The sequence below is a fragment of the Salvelinus fontinalis genome, unplaced genomic scaffold (genome assembly GCF_029448725.1).
Source record: "Salvelinus fontinalis isolate EN_2023a unplaced genomic scaffold, ASM2944872v1 scaffold_0011, whole genome shotgun sequence".
NCBI classification, from domain to species: Eukaryota; Metazoa; Chordata; class Actinopteri; order Salmoniformes; family Salmonidae; genus Salvelinus; species Salvelinus fontinalis.
The window spans coordinates 383952-408992 of NW_026600220.1; the positions used below are offsets into that span (position 1 = coordinate 383952).

The 25041-nt window shown below is 40.7% G+C and overlaps 1 protein-coding gene across 1 annotated transcript in view; it reads right to left on the reverse strand.

Moving 5' to 3' along the window:
- Positions 1–19648, reverse strand: part of LOC129842093 (fibronectin-like) — a 35095-nt gene extending 15447 nt beyond the window's left edge. Inside the window, exons 1-6 of the mRNA XM_055910490.1 lie at positions 19571–19648; positions 13464–13506; positions 13010–13276; positions 12618–12884; positions 7293–7562; positions 4676–4945 (exon numbers count right to left, since the gene is read on the reverse strand). Of these exons, the coding sequence (XP_055766465.1) occupies positions 4676–4945; positions 7293–7562; positions 12618–12884; positions 13010–13276; positions 13464–13506; positions 19571–19573 (1120 nt within the window). The 5' untranslated portion in view covers positions 19574–19648. The remainder of the gene's footprint in view (positions 1–4675; positions 4946–7292; positions 7563–12617; positions 12885–13009; positions 13277–13463; positions 13507–19570) is intronic.
- Positions 19649–25041: the final 5393 nt, after the last annotated feature.

The window sequence follows — 25041 nt, forward strand, 5'->3', positions numbered from 1 at the left end:
AGAATATAGAGATATTGTTATCCACGTCGGCACCAACGTTGTTAGGATGAAACAGTCAGAGGTCACCAAGCACAACATAGCTTCAGCATGTAAATCAGCTAGAAACATGTGTCGGCATCGAGTAATTGTCTCTGAGCTCTACAGCAGAGTCTCACAACTCAATCGCTGGTTGAAAACTGTTTTCTGTCCCTCCCAAAAGATAGAATTTGTAGATAATTGGCCCTCTTTCTGGGACTCACCCACAAACAGGACCAAGCCTGACCTGCTGAGGAGTGATGGACTCCATCCTAGCTGGAGGAGAGCTCTCATCTTATCTACCAACATAGACAGGGCTGTAACTCCTCTAGTTTCACAATGAAATAGGGTGCAGGCCAGGCAGCAGGCTGTTAGCCAGCCTGCCAGCTTAATGGAGTCTGCCACTAGCACAGTCAGTGTAGTCAGCTCAGCTATCCCCATTGAGACCGTGTCTGTGCCTCGACCTAGGTTGAGGAAAACTAAACATGGCAGTGTTCGCCTTATCAATCTCACTAGAATAAAGACCTCCTCCATTCCTGCCATTATTGAAAGAGATCGTGATACCTCACATCTCAAAATAGGGCTACTTAAAGTTAGATCCCTCACTTCAAAGGCAGTTATAGTCAATGAACTAATCACTGATCATAATCTTGATGTGATTGGCCTGACTGAAACATTGCTTAAGCCTGATGAATTTACTGTGTTAAATGAGGCCTCACCCCCTGGTTACACTAGTGACCATATCCCCTGTGCATCCCGCAAAGGCGGAGGTGTTGCTAACATTTAGGATAGCAAATTTCAATCCCCCCCCCCCCCAAAAATGACGTTTTCGTCTTTTGAGCGTTTAGTCATGAAATCTATGCAGCCTACTCAATCACTTTTTATAGCTACTGTTTACAGGCCTCCTGGGCCATATACAGCGTTCCTCACTGAGTTCCCTGAATTCCTATCGGACCTTGTAGTCATAACAGATAACACTAAAATTTTTGGTGATTTTAATATTCATATGGAAAAGTCCACAGACCCACTCCAAAAGGCTTTCGGAGCCATCATCGACTCAGTGGGTTTTGTCCAACATGTCTCTGGACCTACTCACTGTCACAGTCATACTCTGGACCTAGTTTTGTCCCATGGAATAAATGTTGTGGATCTTAATGTTTTCCTCATAATCCTGGACTATCGGACCACCATTTTATTACGTTTGCAATCGCAACAAATAATCTGCTCAGACCACAACCAAGGAGCATCAAAAGTCGTGCTATAAATTCTCAGACAACCCAAAGATTCCTTGATGCCCTTCCAGACTCCTTCTGCCTACCCAAGGACGTCAGAGGAAAAAATCAGTTAACCACCTAACTGTGGAACTCAATTTAACCTTGCGCAATACCCTAGATGCAGTTGCACCCCTAAAAACTAAAAACATTTGTCATAAGAAACTAGCTCCCTGGTACACAGAAAATACCCAAGCTCTGAAGCAAGCTTCCAGTAAATTGGAACGGAAATGGCGCCACACCAAACTGGAAGTCTTCCAACTAGCTTGGAAAGACAGTACCGTGCAGTATCGAAGAGCCCTCACTGCTGCTCGATCATCCTATTTTTCCAACTTAATTGAGGAAAATAAGAACAATGCGAAATGTATTTTTGATACTGTCGCAAAGCTAACTAAAAAGCAGCATTCCCCAAGAGAGGATGGCTTTCACTTCAGCAGTAATACATTCATGAACTTCTTTGAGGAAAAGATCATGATCATTAGAAAGCATATTACGGACTCCTCTTTAAATCTGTGTATTCCTCCAAGGCTCAGTTGTCCTGAGTCTGCACAACTCTGCCAGGACCTAGGATCAAGAGAGACACTCAAGTGTTTTAGTACTATAATCTCTTGACACAATGATGAAAATAATCATGGCCTCTAAACCTTCAAGCTGCATACTGGACCCTATTCCAACTAAACTACTGAAAGAGCTGCTTCCTGTGCTTGGCCCTCCTATGTTGAACATAATAAACGGCTCTCTATCCACCGGATGTGTACCAAACTCATTACAAGCGGCAGTAAAAAAGCCTCTCTTGAAAAAGCCAAACCTTGACGCAGAAAATAGAAAAACTATCGGCCTATATCGAATCTTCCATTCCACTCAAAAAAAATTGAAAAAGCTGTTGCGCAGCAACTCACTGCCTCCCTGAAGACAAACAATGTATACGAAATGCTTCAGTCTGGTTTTAGACCCCATCATAGCACTGAGACTGCACTTATGAAGGTGGTAAATTACCTTTTAATGGCGTCAGACCGAGGCTCTGCATCTGTCCTCGTGCTCCTAGACCTTAGTGCTGCTTTTGATACCATCGATCACCACATTCTTCTGGAGAGATTGGAAACCCAAATTGGCCTACACGGACAAGTTCTGCCCTGGTTTAGATCTTATCTGTCGGAAAGATATCAGTTTGTCTCTGAATGGTTTGTCCTCTGACAAATCAACTGTAAATTTCGGTGTTCCTCAAGGTTCCGTTTTAGGACCACTATTGTTTTCATTACATATTTTACCTCTTGGGGATGTCATTCGAAAACATAATGTTAACTTTCACTGCTATGCGGATGACACACAGCTGTACATTTCAATGAAACATGGTGAAGCCCCAAAATTGCCCTCGCTAGAAGCCTGTGTTTCAGACATAAGGAAGTGGATGGCTGAAAACGTTCTACATTTATACTCGGACAAAACAGAGATGCTTATTCTAGGTCCCAAGAAACAAAGAGCTCTTCTGTTGAATATGACAATTAATCTTGATGGTTGTACAGTCTTCTCAAATAAAACTGTGAAGGACCTCGGCGTTACTCTGGACCCTGATCCCTCTTTTGACGCACATTTCAAGACTGTTTCAAGGACAGCTTTTTTTCCATCTACGTAACATTGCAAAAATCAGAAACATTCTGTCCAAAAATGATGCAGGTTAGACTACTGCAATGCTCTACTTTCCGGCTACCCGGATAAAGCACTAAATAAACTTCAGTTAGTGCTAAATACGGCTGCTAGAATCCTGACTAGAACCCAAAAAATGTATCATATTACTCCAGTGCTAGCCTCCCTACACTGGCTTCCTGTTAAGGCAAGGGCTGATTTCAAGGTTTTACTGCTAACCTACAAAGCATTACATGGGCTTGCTCCTACCTATCTTTCCGATTTGGTCCTGCCGTACATACCTACACGTACGCTACGGTCACAAGACGCAGGCCTCCTAATTCTCCCTAGAATTTCTAAGCAAACAGCTGGACGCAGGGCTTTCTCCTATAGAGCTCCATTTTTATGGAATGGTCTGCCTACCCATATGAGAGACGCAGACTCAGTCTCAACCTTTAAGTCTTTACTGAAGACTCATCTCTTCAGTGGGTCATATGATTGAGTATAGTCTGGCCCAGGAGTGTGAAGGTGAACGGAAAGGCTCTGGAGCAACGAACCGCCCTTGCTGTCTCTGCCTGGCCGGTTCCCCTCTCTCCACTGGGATTCTCTGCCTCTAACCCTATTACAGGCTGAGTCAGTGGCTTACTGGTGCTCTTCCATGCCGTCCCTAGGAGGGGTGCGTCACTTGAGATCTTTGTGGGCTATACTCGGCCTTGTCTCAGGATGGTAAGTTGGTGGTTGAAGATATCCCTCTAGTGGTGTGGGGGCTGTGCTTTGGCAAAGTGGGTGGGGTTATATCCAGCCTGTTTGGCCCTGTCCGGGGGTGTCATCGGATGGGGCCACAGTGTCTCCTGACCCTCCTGTCTCAGCCTCCAGTATTTATGCTACAGTAGTTTATGTGTCGGGGGGCTAGGGTCAGTCTGTTACATCTGGAGTATTTCTCCTGTCTTATACAGTGTCCTGTGTGAATTTAATTATGCTCTCTCTAATTCTCTTTCTCTCTTTCTTTCTCTCTCTCTCTCAGAGGACCTGAGCCCTAGGACCATGCCTCAGGACTACCTGGCATGATGACACCTTGTTATCCCCAGTCCACCTGTCCATGCTGCTGCTCCAGTTTCAACTGTTCTGCCTGCGGCTATGGAACCCTGACCTGTTCACCGGATGTGCTACCTGTCCCAGACCTGCTGTTTTCAACTCTCTAGAGACAGCAGGAGTAGTAGAGATACTCTTAATGATCGGCTATGAAAAGCCAACTGACATTTACTCCTGAGGTGCTGACTTCTTGCACCCTCGATAACTACTGTGATTATTATTATTTGACCATGCTGGTCATTTATGAACTTTTGAACATCTTGGCCATGTTCTGTTATAATCTCCACCCGGCACAGCCAGAAGAGGACTGGCCACCCTTCATAGCCTGGTTCCTCACTAGGTTTTTTCCTAGGTTTTGGCCTTTCTAAGGAGTTTTTCCTAGCCACCGTGCTTCTATACCTGCATTTCTTGCTGTTTGGTGTTTTAGGCTGGGTTTCTGTACAGCATTTTGAGATATCAGCTGATGTAAGAAGGGCTTTATAAATACATTTGATCACCAAAATGCATGATGAGATCTGGGGAATTCAGCATCATGTTTCTCATCAGGGAAGATACTGGACCTTTACATGCCATGCTGATACATCCATTACGATTAGTTTATATCTTTTTTGATAATTAGTTAAGGTTTGATAAATATTATCTGGTGTCAAACTTGATGTATTTTACTTCCTTACCTGTGGTGAAGGTTGTTGACACCAGTTCACTTTGCTTTCCATCTTCCAGCACAGTGCAGACAGTGACTGAGTATTCAGTAGCAGGTTTCAGATCAGAGAGAGTGATGCTGTGTGAAGATGTGGTAGTGATATGTGGTTCTGTCCCTGGACAGTGGTAGGAGATCTGGTAATGATGTTGGGTTTGGTCCAATCCTGGTGGCTGGCTCCAGCTAACAGCAGCTGATGTGGTCTCCACTGAGTCAACAGTCAGCTGGTGTGGAGCAGGAAGTACTAAGGGAAAATACATTACTGTCAGTGCTAAAGTTTAACTCCAGAAATAAACTGCAGGAGGAAAAGTAGAATGTTAGTTGAAAAAATAGAAAAAGCCAGCTTGCAATTACTTTTGATATGGGAAGAAATAAGCTGAAGCAGAAGTCACAACAGAAGCTGATTTGTAACAAAATGAAGTGTTGTAACAATTTGTAACAAAATGAAGCTATTCCGGCACCATTTCTTCCGGCGCCGTCCCGCGCCTGGACTTCCTGACGGGCCGCCCCCAGGTGGTGAGGGTAGGTAGCAACACATCTGCCACGCTGATCCTCAACACTGGAGCCCCTCAGGGGTGCGTGCTAAGTCCCCTCCTGTTCTCCCTGTTCACCCACGACTGCATGGCCAGGCACGACACCAACAGCATCATTAAGTTTGCAGATGACAGTGGTAGGCCTGATCACCGACAACGACGAGACAGCCTATAAGGAGGTGGTCAGGGACCTGGCCGGGTGGTGCCATAATAACAACCTATCCCTCAATGTAATCAAGACAAAGGAGATGATTGTGGACTACAGGAAAAGGAGGACCGAGCACGCCCCCATTCTCATTGACGGCGCTGTAGAGGAGCAGGTTGAGAGCTTCAAGTTCCTTGGTGTCCACATCACCAACAAACTAGAATGGTCCAAACACACCAAGACAGTCGTGAAGAGGGCACAACAAAGCCTATTCCCCCTCAGGAAACTAAAAAGATTTGGCATGGGTCCTCAGATCCAAAAAAGGTTCTATAGCTGCAACATTGAGAGCATCCTGACTGGTTGCATCACTGCCTGGTATGGCAACTGCTTGGCCTCCGACCACAAGGCACTACAGAGGGTAGTACATACAGCCCAGTACATCACTGGGGCTAAGCTGCCTTCCATCCAGGACCTCTACACCAGGCGGTGTCAGAGGAAGGCCCTAAAAATTGTCAAAGACCCCAGCCACCCTAGTCATAGACTGTTCTCTCTACTACCGCATGGCAAGCGGTACCGGAGCACCAAGTCTATGACCAAAAGGCTTCCCTACAGCTTTTACCCCCAAGCCATAGGCCATAAGACTCCTGGACAGGTAATCAAATGGCTACCCGGACTATTTGCATTGTGTTCCGCCACCACCAACCCGCCATTCCCTCTTCTACGCTGCTATTCTCTGTTTATCATCTATGCATAGTCACTTTAACTATACCTACATGTACATATTACCTCAATTAGCCAGACTAACCGGTGCCCCTGCACCACCTGTATATAGCCCTGTATATAGCCCTATATATAGCCCTGTATATAGCCCTGTATATAGCCCTGTATATAGCCCTGTATATAGCCCTGTATATAGCCTCGCTACTGTTATTTTCACTGTCACTGGTACTGTTTTTTATTGATCTATTATTTACCTAATATCTATTTTTTACTTAAACATTTCACTGTTGGTTAGGGCTTGTAAGTAAGCATTTCACTGTTGTATTCGGCACACGTGACAAATAAACTGATTTGATTTATATTCATAAATTCAGATAAATGAAAAGAACGCTGGGATTTATAAATACTCTCCACAATAACAAGGGTTTTACGCTGTACTTTGGATAAAGTTAAAACAAGCAGAGGCAGATCAACTCCTTGACATAATGACTCCCAGTGGTGTAAGGTACTTAAGTAAAAATACTTGAAAGTACTACTTTTAAGTAGTTTTTCGGGTATCTGTACTTTACTATTTATGTATGACTACTTTTACTTCACTACATTCCTTAAGAAAATAATGTACTTTTTACTCCATACATTTTCCCTGATACACAAAGGTCCTCGTTACATTTAGAATACTTAGAAAAACAGAAAAATATTATAATTCACACACTTATCAAGAGAACATCCCTGGTCATCCCTACTGCCTCTGATCTGGCGGACGCCCTAAACTCAAATGCTTAGTTTGTAAATTATGTCTGAGTGTTGGAGTGTGCCCCTGGATATCCGTAAATTAAAAATTTTATAATGGTGCCGTCTGGTTTGCTTAATATAAGGAATGTGAAATGATTTATACTTTTACTTTTGATACTTGAGTATATTTGAAACCACATACTTTTAGACTTTACTCAAGTAGTATTTTACCGGGTGACTTTCACCTTTACTTGAGTAATTTTCTATTATGGTATATTTACTTTTACTCAAGTATGACAATTGGTTACTTTTCCCACCACTGATGACTCACAGAAACAGAAGCATGAACTCAGATATTATAAACATTCATTGATTTCAGCACCAAACTGCATTTTGTAATCTGGGGAAATCACATATAGTCATTTTGATAACCAGAACTAATACTTAAGTGGGGTACTCACCGGTGGCGAGGGTTGTTAACACCAGTTGACTTTGCTTTCCATTTTCCAGCACAGTGCAGACAGTGACAGAGTATTCAGTCGCAGGTTCCAGGTCAGAGAGAGTGATGCTGTGTGAAGATGTGGTAGTGATGTGTGGTTCTGTCCCTGAACAGCGGTAAGAGATCTGGTAATGATGTTGGGTTTGGTCCAATCCTGGTGGCTGGTTCCAGCTAACAGCAGCTGATGTGGTGTCCACTGAGTCAACAGTCAGCTGGTCTGGAGCAGGAAGTACTAAGGGAAAATCAATACATTATTGTCAGGGTTACAGTTTAACTCCAGATATACACTGAGGGTACAAAACATTAGGAACACCTGCTCTTTCCATGACAGACTGACCAGGTGAATCCAGATTAAAGCTATGATCCCTTATTAATGTCACTTGTTAAATCCACTTCAATCAGTTTAGATGAAGGAGAGGAGACAGGTTAAAGAAGGATTTTGTATGTGTGCCATTCAGAGGGTGAATGGGCAAGACAGAAATATTTAAGTGCCTTTGAACGGGGTATGGTATGTGCCAAGAGCATAAGTTTGGGTCAAGAACTGAAACGCTGCTGGGTTTTTCACGCTCAACAGTTTCCTGTGTGTATCAAGAATGTTCCACCACCCAAAGGACATCCAGCCAACTTGACAACTGTGGAAAGAATTGGAGTCAACATGGGCCAGCGTCCCTGTGGAATGCTTTCGACACCTAGTAGAGTCCATGCCCTGATGGATTGAGGCTGTTCTGAGGGCTAAATGTTTTGTACACTCAAATGTAATGAAATGTTTAACAGATGTTCCACTTAACATTTCTCAAATTAAATAATCAGAAAAATGTAAAAGTTGTAAAAAAAGAAAGTCCTCAAGCTTTCGATAAAGAGATACATAACTTCCTCTCAGATAATGTCTGAACTAGGCCTCTTTCAGCCTCCCCAACAGTACAACATCTTGATTAGGCTGCTAGGTGTTTCACTAAGGATTGCCATAGTGTTTTAAGATGTTTTACCTAGAGCTGTGGAGGTCATGACATTTAGTCAGCTGGTTATTGTCATGCAATAGACAGCCGGTCTCATGGCAATTGACCGAGAATTAATGAATTATTTACAAGGTTTAATGTTTGATTTGATACATGAAATAATTCATGAATCATTTGCCAGTAAGAAGCTGCTAGCCATTGGCTGTTAATAACAGCTGACATCTGCTAACTGGCAAGCACATAAACAGTGTTTAACTTCGGGAGTACAGACCACAAGAAATCAGCTGCCGAAAATGCACAGTCAAAGAAGAGATTATTCTGTCAAGGAAGTAATTTTTTTATTTGAAATAAAGGCATACTAAGACCAAATAAATGTGACGGGTAAATGATAACACATTAGTGCATTTATTAAAATGCTGGAAGTGAATGCTAGAATTAAACAATGAACTATACAAATGAGCAAAAGGCGTGTGCATTGAGGAAATAGACGGCTGGCTCAAATAGAAACCTGTCTCTAATAAGCGCCTGTTGTTTCCAGTGATTTATGCAAATAAACCCCTGGGCTATTCATTTCAGTTTTATGGTAAACACGTTTAACATCTCCAGGCCTCAACACCTACAAGCCACTGATGCCTTTGGAACATCTACATGTTTTAAGTGTAATAAATAATTTAATATACACCATCACAATAAATACATGATGTATGTTAGGCAGGACTAAATAAACATAATATGAAGAAAATGTATTTCAGAAGTTGGCCTACTGTATATTATCTGGCTAAGCGCCATGCCATTGGCTGTAGACTTGTTCATTTAGCAGACAAGATATGCTTAAATCCCGGGCAATTATTTTATATAATTTTATATTAAGAATCAATCATTATTTTAATTCAGTTTTATTTTGGGGGGGGCTTGGGCTCATATAGGCCTATACATAAGCTCTTATGCTCATGGGTGTTTTGAATGAATCATCACCTTAGAAAGGGCTGTTCATTTCGTTGTGTTTGACTTTGAAACAACATCCACAACTACCATGTTTTCCACTCAGTTTCAACCTGTTATTGAACTTCTTTCTTCAACTTGATCATCACAGTGAGGTGAGTTTTAAAACCACAATATTGTTTAAGTGTTTGATGTGATTTTCGATTGCATTGACGTCAGAGAGGTTACAGGGACAATAGAGCCCTGAGTACCAAGCCATTAGGACCTGATGGAGGGACAATAGAGCCCTGAGTACCAAGCCATCAGGACCTGATGGTAGTTTGCAAGTTGGGTACTACCAAAGCATGTCCAGAGTGCAAAAAAGGAGATTATCGTGACTCGGTAGTCATGTGGAATTTCACTGAGGTCATGACCCATGACTGCCGGTAATACGTGACCGACCGGCTCGATCTTATGTAGCAACATTTCAAATAGTGTCTTTTACAGTGGATAAAAGTAGAGAAACAGAGCTACAAAATGGTATATCATACACTACAGTTGAGGAACAATGGGAAAGTAATTCTGCTTTCTAAGTTGATAAACTTGTAACCTCACTTTAGAGAAAATGGCCTAAATTTTATCTAGAGTGCCAGTGTGCTCTGGGTGTTCGTAAACTCAGAGTATTGCCAGAATGTACATTCGTAAATTCAGAGCGATTCGCTCTCGGAGCGTTCAGAGCGCACACTGGATGCTCTGGCCAAAAAGTAGGGTTGATGTGAGCGTTCTGTCTTAACAGCAGTCAAGCACCCAAGCCTACGTTGGCGTTCATAAATTGGTCAGTTATTCTGGCCTCTGGCACACAGATGAGAGTGCTCTGAAATCAGAGTAGACAGCTAGAGCGAATTTACCAGTTACATATATCAACAGTTGTCGCAGTGACATCATGAACATTCTTTTTAAATGGTTACTTGCATAGTGGAGTCCTTCGTATCTAAGACATGTAGCTAGCTAAACAATGAACCATAATCCCAACTCATGACATTACTACCCTGCATGAATCTGCAGGTAGCTAACCAACCAGGTTCAATGTTAGCTAGCTAATATTAGGCTATAACCAGCAAAGGCTCTGATATACAAATAATATAACTACACACAGATCAAACACAATGTTAGCTAGCTAATATTAGGCTATAACCAGCAAAGGCTCTGATATACAAATAATATAACTACACACAGATCAAACACAATGTTAGCTAGCTAATATTAGGCTATAACCAGCAAAGGCTCTGATATACAAATAATATAACTACACACAGATCAAACACAATGTTAGCTAGCTAAGAGTACACTAACTCAAAATGAAAACGACTGAAAAAAATTGAAATGTTTACTACATGAAAATGTAGCTGTATACTTGGATGGACACTTCTAACTCTTGAAGATTTAACAATTTCTTGGTCACCGCAACATCACTCTACTTTTCCACCGGTAACGTTCTAGTCATTTTATTAAACGTTTAAGGGATTCATTTTTTAAATGTTTATAGCCTTACAGAGGGAAAAGTAGAATAAACCCAGGGCTTTTGATATGGGAAGAAATAAACTAGAAACAGAACAGAAGAAACAAAATGTGTATTTGTAATGTAACAAAATTGTTGTAGTTCGTTTATTTTATTTATTTAACCTTTGTTTAACTAGGCAACTTAGTTGAAAACAAATTCTTATTTACAATGACGGCCTACTAAAAGGGCTTGGATTAAAAATTTAAAATATAACACACACACACAAGACAGACAACACAACACTACATAAAGAGAGACCTAAACATAGCAAGGCAGCAACACATGGCAACACAACATGGTAGCAATACAACATGGTACAAACATTATTGGGCACAGACAACAGCACAAAGGGAAAAGTAGAGACAACAATACATCACACAAAACAGCCACAACTGTCAGTAAGAGTGTCCATGATTGAGTATTTGAAAGAAGAGATGGAGATAAAACAGTTTGAGTGTTTGTTGCAGCTCGTTCCAGTCTCTAGCTGCAGCGAACTGAAAAGATGAGCGACCCAGGGAGGTGTGTCCTTTGGGGACCTTTGACAAAATGTGACTGGCAGAACGGGTGTTGTATGTGGAGGATGAGGGCTGCAGTAGATATCTCAGATAGGGGGGAGTGAGGCCTAAGAGGGTTTTATAAATAAGTATCAACCAGTGGTTCTTGCGAAGGGTATGCAGAGACGACCAGTTTAGAGGAGTATAGAGGGCAGTGATGTATCCTATAAGGAGTATTGCTTTCAAATCGGATGGCTGAATGGTAAAGCGCATCGAGCCACTCGAGAGCACCCTTGCCTGCCGATCTATAAATGATGTCTCCATAATCTAGCATGGGAAGGATGGTCATCTGAATCAGGGTTAGTTTGGCAGCTGGGGTGAAGGAGGAGGGATTACCTTAGAGGAAACCAAGTCTAGATTTGACTTTAACCTGCAGGTTTGATATGTGCTGAGAGAAGGACAGTGTACCATCTAGCCATACTCCCAAGTACTTGTATGAGGTGACTACCTCAAGCTCTAAACCCTCAGAGGTAGTAATCACAGCAGTGGGGAAAGGGGCATTCTTCTTACCAAACCACATGACCTTTTTTTTAGGAGGTGTTCAGAACAAGGTTAAGGGTAGAAAAAGCTTGTTGGACACTAAGAAACCTTTGTTGTAGAGCGTTTAACACAAAATCAGGGGAGGGGTCAGCTAAGTATAAGACTGTATCATCTGCATATAAATGGATAGGAGAGCTTTCCTACTGCTTGAGCTATGTTGTTGATGTAAATTGAGAAGAGTGTGGGGTCTAGGATCGAGCATTGGGGTACACCCTTGGTGACAGGCAGTGGCTGAGACAGCAGATGTTCTGACTTTATGCACTGCATCTTTGAGAGAGGTAGTTAGCAAACCAGGCCAAAGACCCCTCAGAGACACCAATACTCCTGAACCGGCCCACAAGAATGGAATGGTCTACCGTATCAAAAGCTTTGGCCAAGAAAAAATATATGGCTGCACAACATTGCTTAGAATCAAGGGCAACGGTGACATCATTAAGGTTGCAGTGACACATCCATAACCTGAGCGGAAACCAGATTGCATACCAGAGAGGATACTATAGATTATTCTATAGACGTCAAGAAAGCCAGTCAGTTGATTATTGACAACTTTTTCCAACTTTTGATAAACAGCACAAAATAGAAATAGGCCTATAACAGCTAGGATCAGCTTGATCTCACCCTTTAAATACAGGACAACCCGCAGCTGCCTTCCAAGCAATGGGAACCTCCCCGGAAAGGAGAGACAGGATAAAAGGTTGGAGAGAGGCTTTAGTGGCAAAGAGATGATGAGCTGTAATTGGGGGAAGATCTCTTACTAGTGCAGACTGTTGTAGAGACAGATTCACTCTGTTCCCCATTGCTCAGCACAGTTGCAACACTAACAGTGTACTCTGTGCCAGGTTGCAGGTTTGAGAAAGTGTTGTAGCAGTCGTCAGTAATGGCTGTGAGGGGGTCTGTTCCTGGGATGCAGTTGGATATGAGGAAGTGCTGTGGGACTTCCTCCATCCCTTCAGCCTTGGACCAGTGGAGAGTGAAGGAGGTCTCTTCCAAATGGTCCATCTTTAAATCTCTGGGTGGGACCACTGGAACAAAAACCAATAATTGTTTAGAATAGAGGATGTGCTGTTTTTGACAGAGAGCCCAAAAATGTCTCTAGGAATGAATGACTAATGTAGTCTGAATAAAAACACAAGTTAGCCTACTGTACCTGTGGATAGGGATGCTGAGACCCATCTGCTTTGTCTTCCATCTTCTCCCTCTGTAGCCATGTTGAACTGGTACTTTTCACCAGGTTTGAGACTGCTTATTTCAAGATGATGCCCACCTTTCACTCTTGTTGAGCTTGTTTCACCGTCACACCCCCAGGTCACTCTGAATGTCTGTGGTCCTGTCAGCCCCTGAGGAGAACTCCAGCTCAGAGACACAGAATCTAATGTCAGCAACAGGACCTGGATGTCACCAGGAGGGGGCAGCACTGGTGAAGGAATAATGAGAGAGAGAGAAACCAGACTTTATTGAAAATAAAATTACAAAAACAAGTGTATTATTCATCCCAGCAGTTAAGGGACAACAATTGATATCTTAGTAAATGTATCATCTTAAATGTAGATTTAAATTAAATAATATAGTTTGTGTCAGTTTATTCTGTGTTCCATACCTACCATCATCTAAGGACAGCATTGCGTGCTGATCGCCATAACAACTCTTAAAGTGTGGGAACAAAATAAGAATCAGTCATTTATTTAACAACATAGAAATTGTTACTTTGCTAAATGTACAACAGATATTTTATAGTCAAGATACATCAACTGCTTTTGACATACAGGTAACCTACAAAATAAAGGAAACACTGGAGTAAATGAGGGATAAAGTATATTGAAAGCAGGTGCTTTCACTAAATGTCAACCGATTAATCAGAATGGACGATTAATTAAGGCCGATTTCAAGGTTTCATAACAATCGGTAATCTGCATTTTGGACACTGATTATGGCCGATTACATTGCAATCTACGAGGAGACTGCGTGGCAGGCTGACCACCTGTTACGCGAGTGCAGCAAGGAGCCAAGGTAAGATGCTAGCTAGCATTAAACTTATCTTATAAAAAAACAATAAATCTTAACATAATCACTAGTTAACTACACATGGTTGATGATATTACTAGTTTATCTAGCGTGTCCTGCGTTGCATATAATCGATGCGGTGCCTGTTAATTTCTCATCGAATCACAGCCTACTTCGCCAAACGGGTGATGATTTAACAAGCGCATTCGCGAAAAAAGTACTGTCATTGCACCAATATGTACATAACCATAAACATCAATGCCTTTCTTTAAAATCAATACACAAGTATATATTTTTAAACCTGCATAGTTGGTTAATATTGCCTGCTAACATGAATTTATTTTAACTAGGGAAATTGTGTCACTTCTCTTGCATTCTGTGCAAGCAGAGTCAGGGTATATGCAGCAGTTTGGGCCACCTAGCAGAATTGTACATAATTATGACATTACATTGCACAACATTCAATGTTACAGCAATATTTAGACTTAGGGATGCCACTATGATTTGATATTTGATAGAGCAGTCTGACTGAGCGGTGGTAGGCAGCAGCAGGCTCGTAAGCATTCATTCAAACACCACTTTCCTGCATTTGCCAGCAGCTCTTCGCTGTGCTTCAAGCATTGAGCTGTTTATGACTTCAAGCCTATCAACTCCCGAGATTAGGCTGGTGTAACCGATGTGAAATGGCCAGTCAGCGGGGTGCGCGCTAATAGCGTTTCAATCGGTGACGTCACTCGCTCGGACACCTTGAAGTAGTTGTCCCCCTCTGCAAGGGCCGCGGCTTTTGTGGAGCGATGGGTAACGATGCTTCGAGGGTGGCTGTTGTCGATGTGTGGAGAGGGTCCCTGGTTCGAGCCCAGGTAGGGGCTAGGAGAGCGACGGAAGCTATACTGTTACACTGGCAATACTATAGTGCCTATTAGAACAGCCAATAGTCAAAGGTTTATGAAATACAAATGGTATAGAGAGAAATAGTCGTATAATAACTACAACCTAAAACTTCTTACCTGGGAATATTGAAGACTCATGTTTAAAGGAACAACCATATGTTCTCATGTTCTGAGCAAGGAACTTAAACATGAGGTTTTTTGGCCCATATTGCACTTTTACTTTGTTCTCCAACACTTTGTTTTTGTATTATTTAAACCAAATTTAACATATTTTATTATTTATTTGAGGCAAAATGTATTTTATTGATATATTATATTAAGTTAAAATAAAAGTGTTCATTCAGTATTGTTGTAATTGTCATTATTACAAATAAATAATAAAATGTTTTTATTTTAAATCGTCCGATTAATCGATATCGGCTTTTTTTGGTCCTCCAATAATTGGTATCGGTGTTGAAAAATCATAATCGGTCGACCTCTAGCTTCCACACAGGTGAGGTTCCTGAGTTAATTAAGTCATTAAAACATCCCATCATGCTTAGGGTCATGTATAAAAATCCCTCTGATAGAGTTCCAGACAATTGTAGAATGTATGCCAAGGTGTATTGAAGCTGTTCTGGCTCATGCGGGCTCCTTGTTAAGAGACTTTATGTTGGCAGATACCTGTATATTCCTTTACAGAGTTCCCACTTATACGGGCACTGAAGTTCTCCTGAAAGTTTTGCAACGGTGAAGGAGACGTGCAATGTGCCAGGAAACGAGCACAATTGCAGGTTTAATTGCATTAAAAAAATATATATATATATGTTCGGAAAAAACACTGACGGTGTCGTCACCCATTGCAACAATAGTTCTGTTGATACGGTACCTGACCTAACTTTTCAGCGTCCTCAGAACTGTACTGTACAACCCTGAGTAAAGAAACAAGAAAACAGTAGCTACCTGTCTTGTAATGGTGACCTAGGCTATCTTGTAATGGTAACCAAAGTTAAAATAAATATGCAAGTTTAGCCCACTTTATATAAATAATTCTAGTCATTATGTAATTAGGTTATTTTGTTGTCTTTTAAGAAATTGTGTTAGGCAGGTCATTCCTACAATGTGGTGGCTTTTGGACCTCGTAACTTTTGGAGAGAAAAATAAATAATATATTTTGTAGTATTCTATCAGAAAAAAGACATATCTGACTCTCAGAAAAACACATTGGTCAAGCTCAGACAGTTCATTTTGTAGGTGTATTTTCCAACCTGTTAGGTGCATAGTCCTAACAGGGTGGAAACTAACAGATTTGAAATGTGTTGCCTAAATTAGCCATCGTTTTGTGAGTGAGCAAGTTTGAGCTAGAAGAATGGTGGACACTTGAACAGGATTTTAACTTCTCTATCAAACACATTTAAACATTTTGTTAATTTTCTCTAATTTAGAATAACATGGATGAGTGGGACATACAGATGAGTAACATGGACAAATAGATACAGTGTGTATATTTACATAGCTTAAGACCATTGTTTTCACACAAAAGAAATGATGACACTTCCTGAATGTGGTGTCATTGTAGGAAAGGGTTGTTGATGAAGTTGATGAATAACACCTGGGGACATGGTAAAAACACCTACATCCACTGAAGAAAAGTGTTCAAATTACAAAAGATTCCCTTTCAAGATCCATCTGTTTGTGTTAAGGACACAAACTTCATATTTAAAGCCTTTTGGAATCCACATTTTAAACTAAATAAGAAGTGATATTTCCTGGGGACAGAAAATGGCTCAGGCTTGACACCAATCTGCCTGAACCTGGTCATGGCTAGATGGGATACAGTTGATGTCTAATTGACGTCAAAAGTTGATTTCTTTTTGCAGTTAAGTTAACCCTAACCCTTTTCCTAACCTGAACCCAATTATCCTAACCTACTACGTTAATTATCCTAACTTGCTGCATAATTTCTCCTAACCAACCTGCTACAAAAAGTCAATCCCGAGCTGCGTTTGAATACCCCATACCGGCGATTCCCAAACTGGGGTACGGGCAATGCCGTCGGGGGTACTCCAAATAAAAATGTGTTTCACATTTTCAAACTGTCCATTTAGATTTTACAACGGGGCTATACATTTGGGTGGTGTTTTTCCCTCACCTGAGTCATTTTATTTTGGGCAGTGAAACAAAGCTAAACCATCTAGTGTTCAGAGAAATAACACAATGTCAAATACAGGTAGCCTAGTCAAATAATGAACATCCAATCACATTAACTGTTACTCTCTCGCAGGAATTCCACTAATGTTCCGTATGTAGTCAAACTATTGTGAAGGACTTAAATTCTTCCTGCTGCCGCGGACATGGCTGGGACAATGCTGGGGGAAAAGGCCCCAAAAAACTATACAGACAATGTCTTCATCAAACAACACTGTTTCACAACACATCAGTGACATGGCAGGAGAATGGGGTGGCAGGGTAGCCTAGTGGTTAGAGCGTTGGGCTAGTAATCGAAAGGTTTCAAGTTCAAATCCCCGAGCTGACATGGTACAAATCTGTTGTTCTGCCCCTGAACAAGGCAGTTAACCCACTGTTGTGGCTGTCATTGAAAATAAGAATTTGTTCTTAACTGACTTGCCTAGTTAAATAAAGGTAAAAAGAAATGTGGCAGGAGATGTTTTGAATCAATTACTGTTTCACAATTCTACACTTTACAGCTGGATGAGTCAAAAGACGTGGCGGGCCTGGCACAGCTCCTGGTATATGTCCTTTACGTTTATGGGGGTCAATTAAGGAAGACATCTTCTTCTGCAAACCAGGACAACAGGAGAGGATATGTTTAAAGTACTGGACAGCTTTGTGACATCAAATGGACTTTGGTGATCAAGATGTGTTGGTATCTGTACTGATGGAGCAAAAGCCATGCCAGGGAGACATAGTGGAGTAGTATCGCGCGTGCAAGCAGTTGCTCCCGACGCCACTTGGGTACTCTGCAGCATCCACCGAGAGGCTCTTGCTGCCAAGGGAATGTCTGACAGCTTGAAAGACGTTTTGGACACTACAGTGAAAATGGTTAACTTTGTTAAAGCAAGGCCCCTGAACTCTCATGTATTTTCTGCACTATGCAATGATATGGGCAGCGACCATGTAACGCTTTTACAATATACAGAAGTGCGCTGGTTATCAAGGGGCAAGGTATTGACACTTTTTTTTATTGAGACAAGCTTAAAGTTCTCTTTACGAACCATAATTTTCACTTCTCTGACCGCTTGCATGATGACAAGTTTCTCACACGACTGGCCTATCTGGGGGATGTTTTTCCTCACCTGAATGATCTGAATTGAGGATTACAGGGACTCTCCGCAACTATATTCAATGTGCGGGACAATATTGAGGCTATGATTAAGAAGTTGGAGCTCTTCTCTGTCTGCCTTAACAAGGACAACACACAGGTCTTTACATCATTGTATGATTTTTTTTTAAATGCAAATGAACTCAAGTTTACAGATAATGTCAAATGTGATATAGAGAAGCACATGAGCAAGGGTTCTCAATTACGCAGGTACTTTCCCGAAACGGATGACACAAACAACTGGATTCGTTATCCCTTTCATGCCCTGCCACCAGTCCACTTACCGATATCTGAACAAGAGAGCCTCATCGAAATTGCAACAAGCGGTTCTGTGAAAACTATATTTAAATCAGAAGCCACTGCCAGATTTCTGGATAGGGCTGCGCACAGAGTATGCTGCCTTCGCAAATCGTGCTGTTTAGACACTTATGCCCTTTGCAACCAAGTACCTATGTGAGAGTGAAAACGAAAAAATTATTTAAGACAGACTCTCTCCAATACATCCCAACATTGCAGAGTTATGTGCATCCTTTCAAGTACACCCTTCTCAATAACCTGTGGTGAGCTATTCACAATTTGATGAACAAATAAGGTTTTCTATGTATGATGGCTAAATAAAGAGCAAAATTATTGATTATTATTTGATTATTTGATCCCTGGTCCTATGAGAGTTCATTGTCACTTCCCACAAGCCGGGTTGTGACAAAAACTCACTCTTTCTTACGTTTAATAAATGTATCGTATAGTGTGTGTGTGTGTGGCAGGCTTACAATGGCAAAAAATAACATTTGAGAGTGTGCTGACCCTGGTGCAAGAGGGGGTACGCAGCTGGCGGTTGAATGTTTGAAGGGGTAAGGGACTATAAAAAGTTTGGGAACCACTGCTCCATACTAACATACTGTATAATACTTACTTAGGGTGTGTTTGTAAATTTAATCTGGAGTGCCACATTGCGGTCTGGACGTTCGTAAATTCAGAGAGTTGTCAGATTGTCAGCCAACGTGTAACTTACTTCAAAAATCATTATATTGTTCAACAGTCTCTTAACATTTGTCATAATTAATAAAAGCAATGAATTTGCGCATTTTTCTTCAAATCTGATGGTATTCGGACACTAAAAATGTAATAGAACTCAATAAGGCCTACAGGGCACTCAATGATATGACCGCATATCAAAGTTAGCAAGAAATACACTAACACTATTGCCTATTGTTTCTTTCAACATAAGCATGTATTATTTTAAGATATATTAATATATCAGGTTAATAGAATACATGTATCTCAGCGTCAGATCGCGTGTAAAAGAGAACACCTTTTGTACTTTCTGCGCACTCCGCCATAGTGGGCCTAGTTGGGTGTTAATGTTTTTACCTGCCGTTTAATAGAAGGAAGTTGAAAATCTGACTATTATCTTTATGTTTCGTTGAGATAAATAAGAATTGACTCCTAAAGAATCTTACACCTGACTTATATAATACAAATATCATTAACCTACCATTTCTCCCGCTGTCGAGAAGCCTCGGGTGGAGCTACATAAAAGAGTTGTAAAATGTACTTCCTTCTTCTTTGTTAGAATGGCATTCGCAACAATTACATGTGGATTCTGCCACCTACTGTACAGGTGGATAATAAGGATTTTTTTAACAGGTCCCTACACAGGCTCAGAAGGGTCATGTGATTGCGGGACATTTCCCGGCAACAGTAGTCCTTGCAGTGCTTCTGCTGTTAAGTCTTGGAGGCCCAAAAACGTCTCGGCTGCAGATATAATGATGTCCAGATTATTGGACACTTGTGCAGTACATTTAATTACAGTGGCTATAAATTCTACAAAATCCAAATTTTTCACAATAAGTGTATCCAGATCACTTGATTGAAGTATAACATTTGCAACTGGTTGTGGTGCATCAGGTGCCATATCTTCATCAGAACTGTGGCGTCTTGCCCCTTCAACGTTCTTCACCGCCTCCACATAGATTTGCTTGACACCTCAACCTTTCACCCTATCAGGGTACTCAGGGAATTCGGAAATAAGATCCCCACCACAGTTGCAACATTTTACATTCAGACTCTACAATAACAGATTCCTTCCAGCAGCGTGAATGAACTACTCATGGATTTGTTTTGCCTAAAAATATTGATTATCAATGTCCTACAGGACGCCAGAGATAACACATTTTACCGGGGCCCTGCTCCGAAAATCAATGCTATTCACTTTATGCGTGGATTATTTTGCGAGCCACAATGCACGTTCCTTTTGCTCTTTAGATACACACGATATCAACACCATACCACTCCTGGTTACTATGACTACACGATATCAACACCATACCACTCCTGGTTACTATGACTACACGGTATCAACACCCTACCGCTCCTGGTCACTATGACTACACAACATCAACACCATACCACTCCTGGCTACTTTCCCAACGCCATCTAAAGGGTTTTCCAAATAAACATCTTTATCCAAAAAAAAACGTATTCCAACATGGAACGATTCATCAGACTCATTTTCCACAACAATCTTAGCACTTTTTGTTCCATTCTTGGACTTCACTGTCCACTCATCTTTCTCGCTTTCTCGTTCTTCCGTGTTAACTGTAATCGACGCGCTTTCAGCTTCAAAGACACTTCTGCTTCCGCCATCTCACCGTTCTACCACACCGAACAGCGGAACACTCCCCCCGTAAAAAAACGGTTCTACGTTTTCTAAGAGACAGAGTATGTAGTTCTGAGAATTCTAATTTTCTGGCGTCAAATATTGATAGTGTCAAATATTGATAGTGTCTAATTAATTAAAAACATCTAGAAATAACAACACATCTGATAAATCTTGGCATACGCCGCAAACTTTATTTTAAATATTTATTCTACATTCAAATATTTGATGAAGTTGAAATGTCTTCAACTCGTGGTAAAATGCTGTTAACATACAAACAAACATAGACCAGAAAACATGCAGTATTCTTATTATCTTTTTGTCATTCCTGTCACAGTTGTAATCACTCCTTTGTTCCTCCAGGTGGGAGCAGAGGTCTTTGTGGAGCTGATGGTCCTAAAACGTTGTCAGAAAGCAGACATGATAAGAGCGAAGAAGCTCAGGGATGATGTCAAAGTGGTACAGAGACCCAATATTCATTATGATATGATATGAAGAGATTGGTCACAGAGATTTAATGCCATAATTTATTTTCTCTCAACCTTCTCTCTCTCTCTCTCTCTCTCTCTCTCTCTCTCTCTCTCTCTCTCTCTCTCTCTCTCTCTCTCTCTCTCTCTCTCTCTCTCTCTCTCTTCTCTCTCTCTCTCTCTCTCTCTCTCTCTCTCTCTCTCTCTCTCTCTCTCTCTCTCTCTCTCTCTCTCTCTCTCTCTCTCTCTCTCTCTCTCTCTCTCTCTCTCTCTCTCTCTGTGTTCATACTTATTGTAGTTTATTTGGGAACAATCACTACAATTAGAAATAATGTTCATTCAATGAGTTGTATTTATTTATTGTGTTCATTTATTTTTCTGTAAACAATTATTTTAAAAAGTATTTCATGATAAATTGTGTACATCTTTGTTTATTTAATTGAGATATGTTGAATGCTGAGATTTGGAAAATGATGACACAGATGCAATACACTTTTCTCTCCCGTACTGTATAGTTGTGTCATTGTGTTTATATGAATGAGTCCTATCAGCAATAATAAGTATATTCAAACAGTTAAATGATTACAGTGCTATAATCACAAACACAGTATTTCACATTTTGTTGAATTACAGCTTGAATTCAAAATAGATTAAATATGGTTTTATTCTCCCTCACCCAGCTACACACAATACCCCATAATGGCAAAGTGAAAACATGTTTTTAGAAATGTTTGCACATTTATTGAAAATGAAATACAGAAATATCTAATTTATATTAGTATTCACACCCCTGAGTCAATACATGTTAGAATCACCTTTGGCAGCGATTACAGCTGTGAGTATTTATGGGTAAGTCACCAAGCGCTTTGCACACCTGGATTGTACAATAGTTAGCACATCATTTTTTTTTTATTCTTCAAGCTCTGTCAAGTTGGTTGTTGATCATTGCTGGACAGCCATTTTCAAGTCTTCCCATAGATTTTCAAGCCGATTTAAGTCAAAAATGTAACTAGGCCACCCGGGAACATTAAATGTCATCTTGGCAAACAATTACAGTGTATATTTGACCTTGTGTTTTAGGTTATTGTCCTGCTGAAAGGTGAATTTGTCTACTGGTGTCTGTTGGATAGCAGACTCAACCAGGTTTCCGTCTAGGATTTCACCTGTACTTAAAGCTGTATTCCATTTATTTTTATCCTTATTCTTTAACAATGAGAAGGATACCCATAGTATGATTCAGCCACCACCAGGCTTGAAAATATGAGAGTGATATACAGTTATGTGTTGTAATGGATTTGCCACAAACATAATGCTTTGTACTTAGTATAATTTAATTTCTTTGCCACATTTTTTGCAGTTCTACTTTAGTGCCTTATTGCGAACAGAATGTATGTTTTGGAATATTTTGTATTCTGTGCAGGCTTCCTTGTTTTCACTCTGTCATTGAGGTTCGTATTGTGGAGTAACTACAACGTTGTCGATCCATCCTCAGTTTTCTCCTTTCACCGCCATTAAACTCTAACTGTTTTAAATTCACCTTTGGCATCATGGTGAAATCACTGAATGGTTTCCTTCCTCTCTGGCAACTGAGTTAGGAAATTACGCCTGTATTGTAGTGACTGGGTGTATTGAAACACTATCCAAAGTATCCTTAATAACTTCACCCGACCTCAACCTAGTTGAGATGGTTTGGGATGAGTTGGACTGCAGGGTGAAGGAAAAGTTGCCAACAAGTGCTCAGCATATATGGGAACTCCTTTAAGACTGTTGGAAAAGCATTCCTCATGAAGCTGGTTGAGAGAATGCCAAGAGTGTGCAATGCTGTCATCAAGGCAAAGGGTGCTTACTTTGAAGAATCTGAAATATAAAATGTATTTTTGATTGTTTTAACACCTTTTTGGTTACTACATGATTCCATGTTTGTTATTTCATATTGTTGATGTCTTCACCATTATTCTACAATGTAGAAAATAGTACAAATAAAGACAAATCCTTGAATGAGTAGGTGTGTCCAAACTTCTGACTGGTACTATATATATATATATATATACACACATCTTTTTAAAATATATTTTCCTTTATTATTTTGCCCTAACCCTACCACCCCTACCATAATTGGAGTAAACTAATGGACAAGGCTTCACTTAGGCTTCTACTTCCAGCTTATACATACTATATACGGACACAATGTCTTTTACAATAGTTATCTTTTGTTTGTTTCTAATCCCATCCTTCAGCTACCCTCAACCCCTTCCATCTATATCTGAAAAGCATCCAGTTTGCCATATATTTTTAACTATGCTGTTTCACAAAAGTTCTGAACCTTTATTCATTTTACGGCACAGTATATTTTACATTAGTTATCTTGTTGTTTCTAATCCCACCCTTCAGCTCCACTCAGCCCCTCACATCCATCTCTGAACACCTTCCATTTTTGATTTCTATTTGCCATATATTTTTCAACTGTGCTGTGATGTTTCACAAAGTTCTGAACCTTGTCATTCTCATAGTTTCTATTGATTGTAAATTAAAGATATATTTTTTTGCTAGAAGTATTATATTATTGATCGATTTAGTAGGACCTTTTAAATCACCTAGTGGTGCTATCTGCAGAGTTAGCTCCAGGTAAATGTTGCACTTCCTCAACCATACCTGGATCTACATATGGTCAGTACCAAAACAAAGGGGACTAATTATTCCGTCTCTTCTTTCAACTCTTTGTAACAAAAAGAAAATGTCGCCAAAATGTGCAAAGGATATTTAAACACATCTTGACAATGTATTAATGTTGACATTTCTAACACCACTGTGTCAGGGTATAACTAGGCCCTTGAAAGGTCTTATATACTGTATGTAATATACTGTCATAAATATTACAAACTGTACGGCAAATAAGGATTCTGAGTGCTGTCATCGGTGACTTTCAACGTGGCCATGTCCAATGCCAAGCATCGGGTGGAGTGGTGTAAAGCTTGCTGACATTGGACTCTGGAGCAATGGGAAACGCGTTCTCTGGAGTGATGAATCACGCTTCAACATCTGGCAGTCTGACGGACAAATCTGGGTTTGGGGGATGCCAGGAGAACGCTACCTGCCTCAATGCATAGTACAAACTGTAAAGTTTGGTGGAGGAGGTATACTTTTCTTTGCTGTTTGAGCATGACAATGCCCCCGAGCACAAAGCGAGGTCCATTAAGCAATGTTTTGTCGAGATTGTGTGGAAGAAATTGACTGGCCTGCACAGAGCCCTGACTTCAACCTCATCGAACACCTTATCGATGAATTGTAATGCCAACTGCGAGCCAGGCCTAATTGCCCGACCTCACTAATGCTCTTGTGGCTGAATGGAAGCAAGTCCCTGCAGCAATGTTCCAACATCTAGCGGACAGCCTTCCCAGAAGTGTCTGACACACAGGAGCTTGGTAGCAAGTCCTCAAATTATGAGTGAATTCACTGTCCTTTTAACCAAATGAAATGCCAAATGAAATGCACCCCCAACCTGACAGAACATTTCTTAGCACATTTCTAGTAAAAATAAAAGACAGGAACGCACCCAGATTATAATCTAATCAGTTTAATGTTCTGACCAGAACACAGGGATGTTCCTGATAACCAGTCAACCCAACATACAATCCAGTCACTTTAAAAATACATCAACCAGAAAACATACAATGTGATAAATATCCAAATGTGCAGCTCTTTAAAAGCTCTTGAGAAAACCAACCTCAACAATTTAATTCACACAGTAATATACATTTTGTCAATTCAAGTTTTCATGAGTCATTACACCTCTCCTGGCGTCAGTGACCTCAGGACTTCCATGGAAATGTCTCTTCCCCG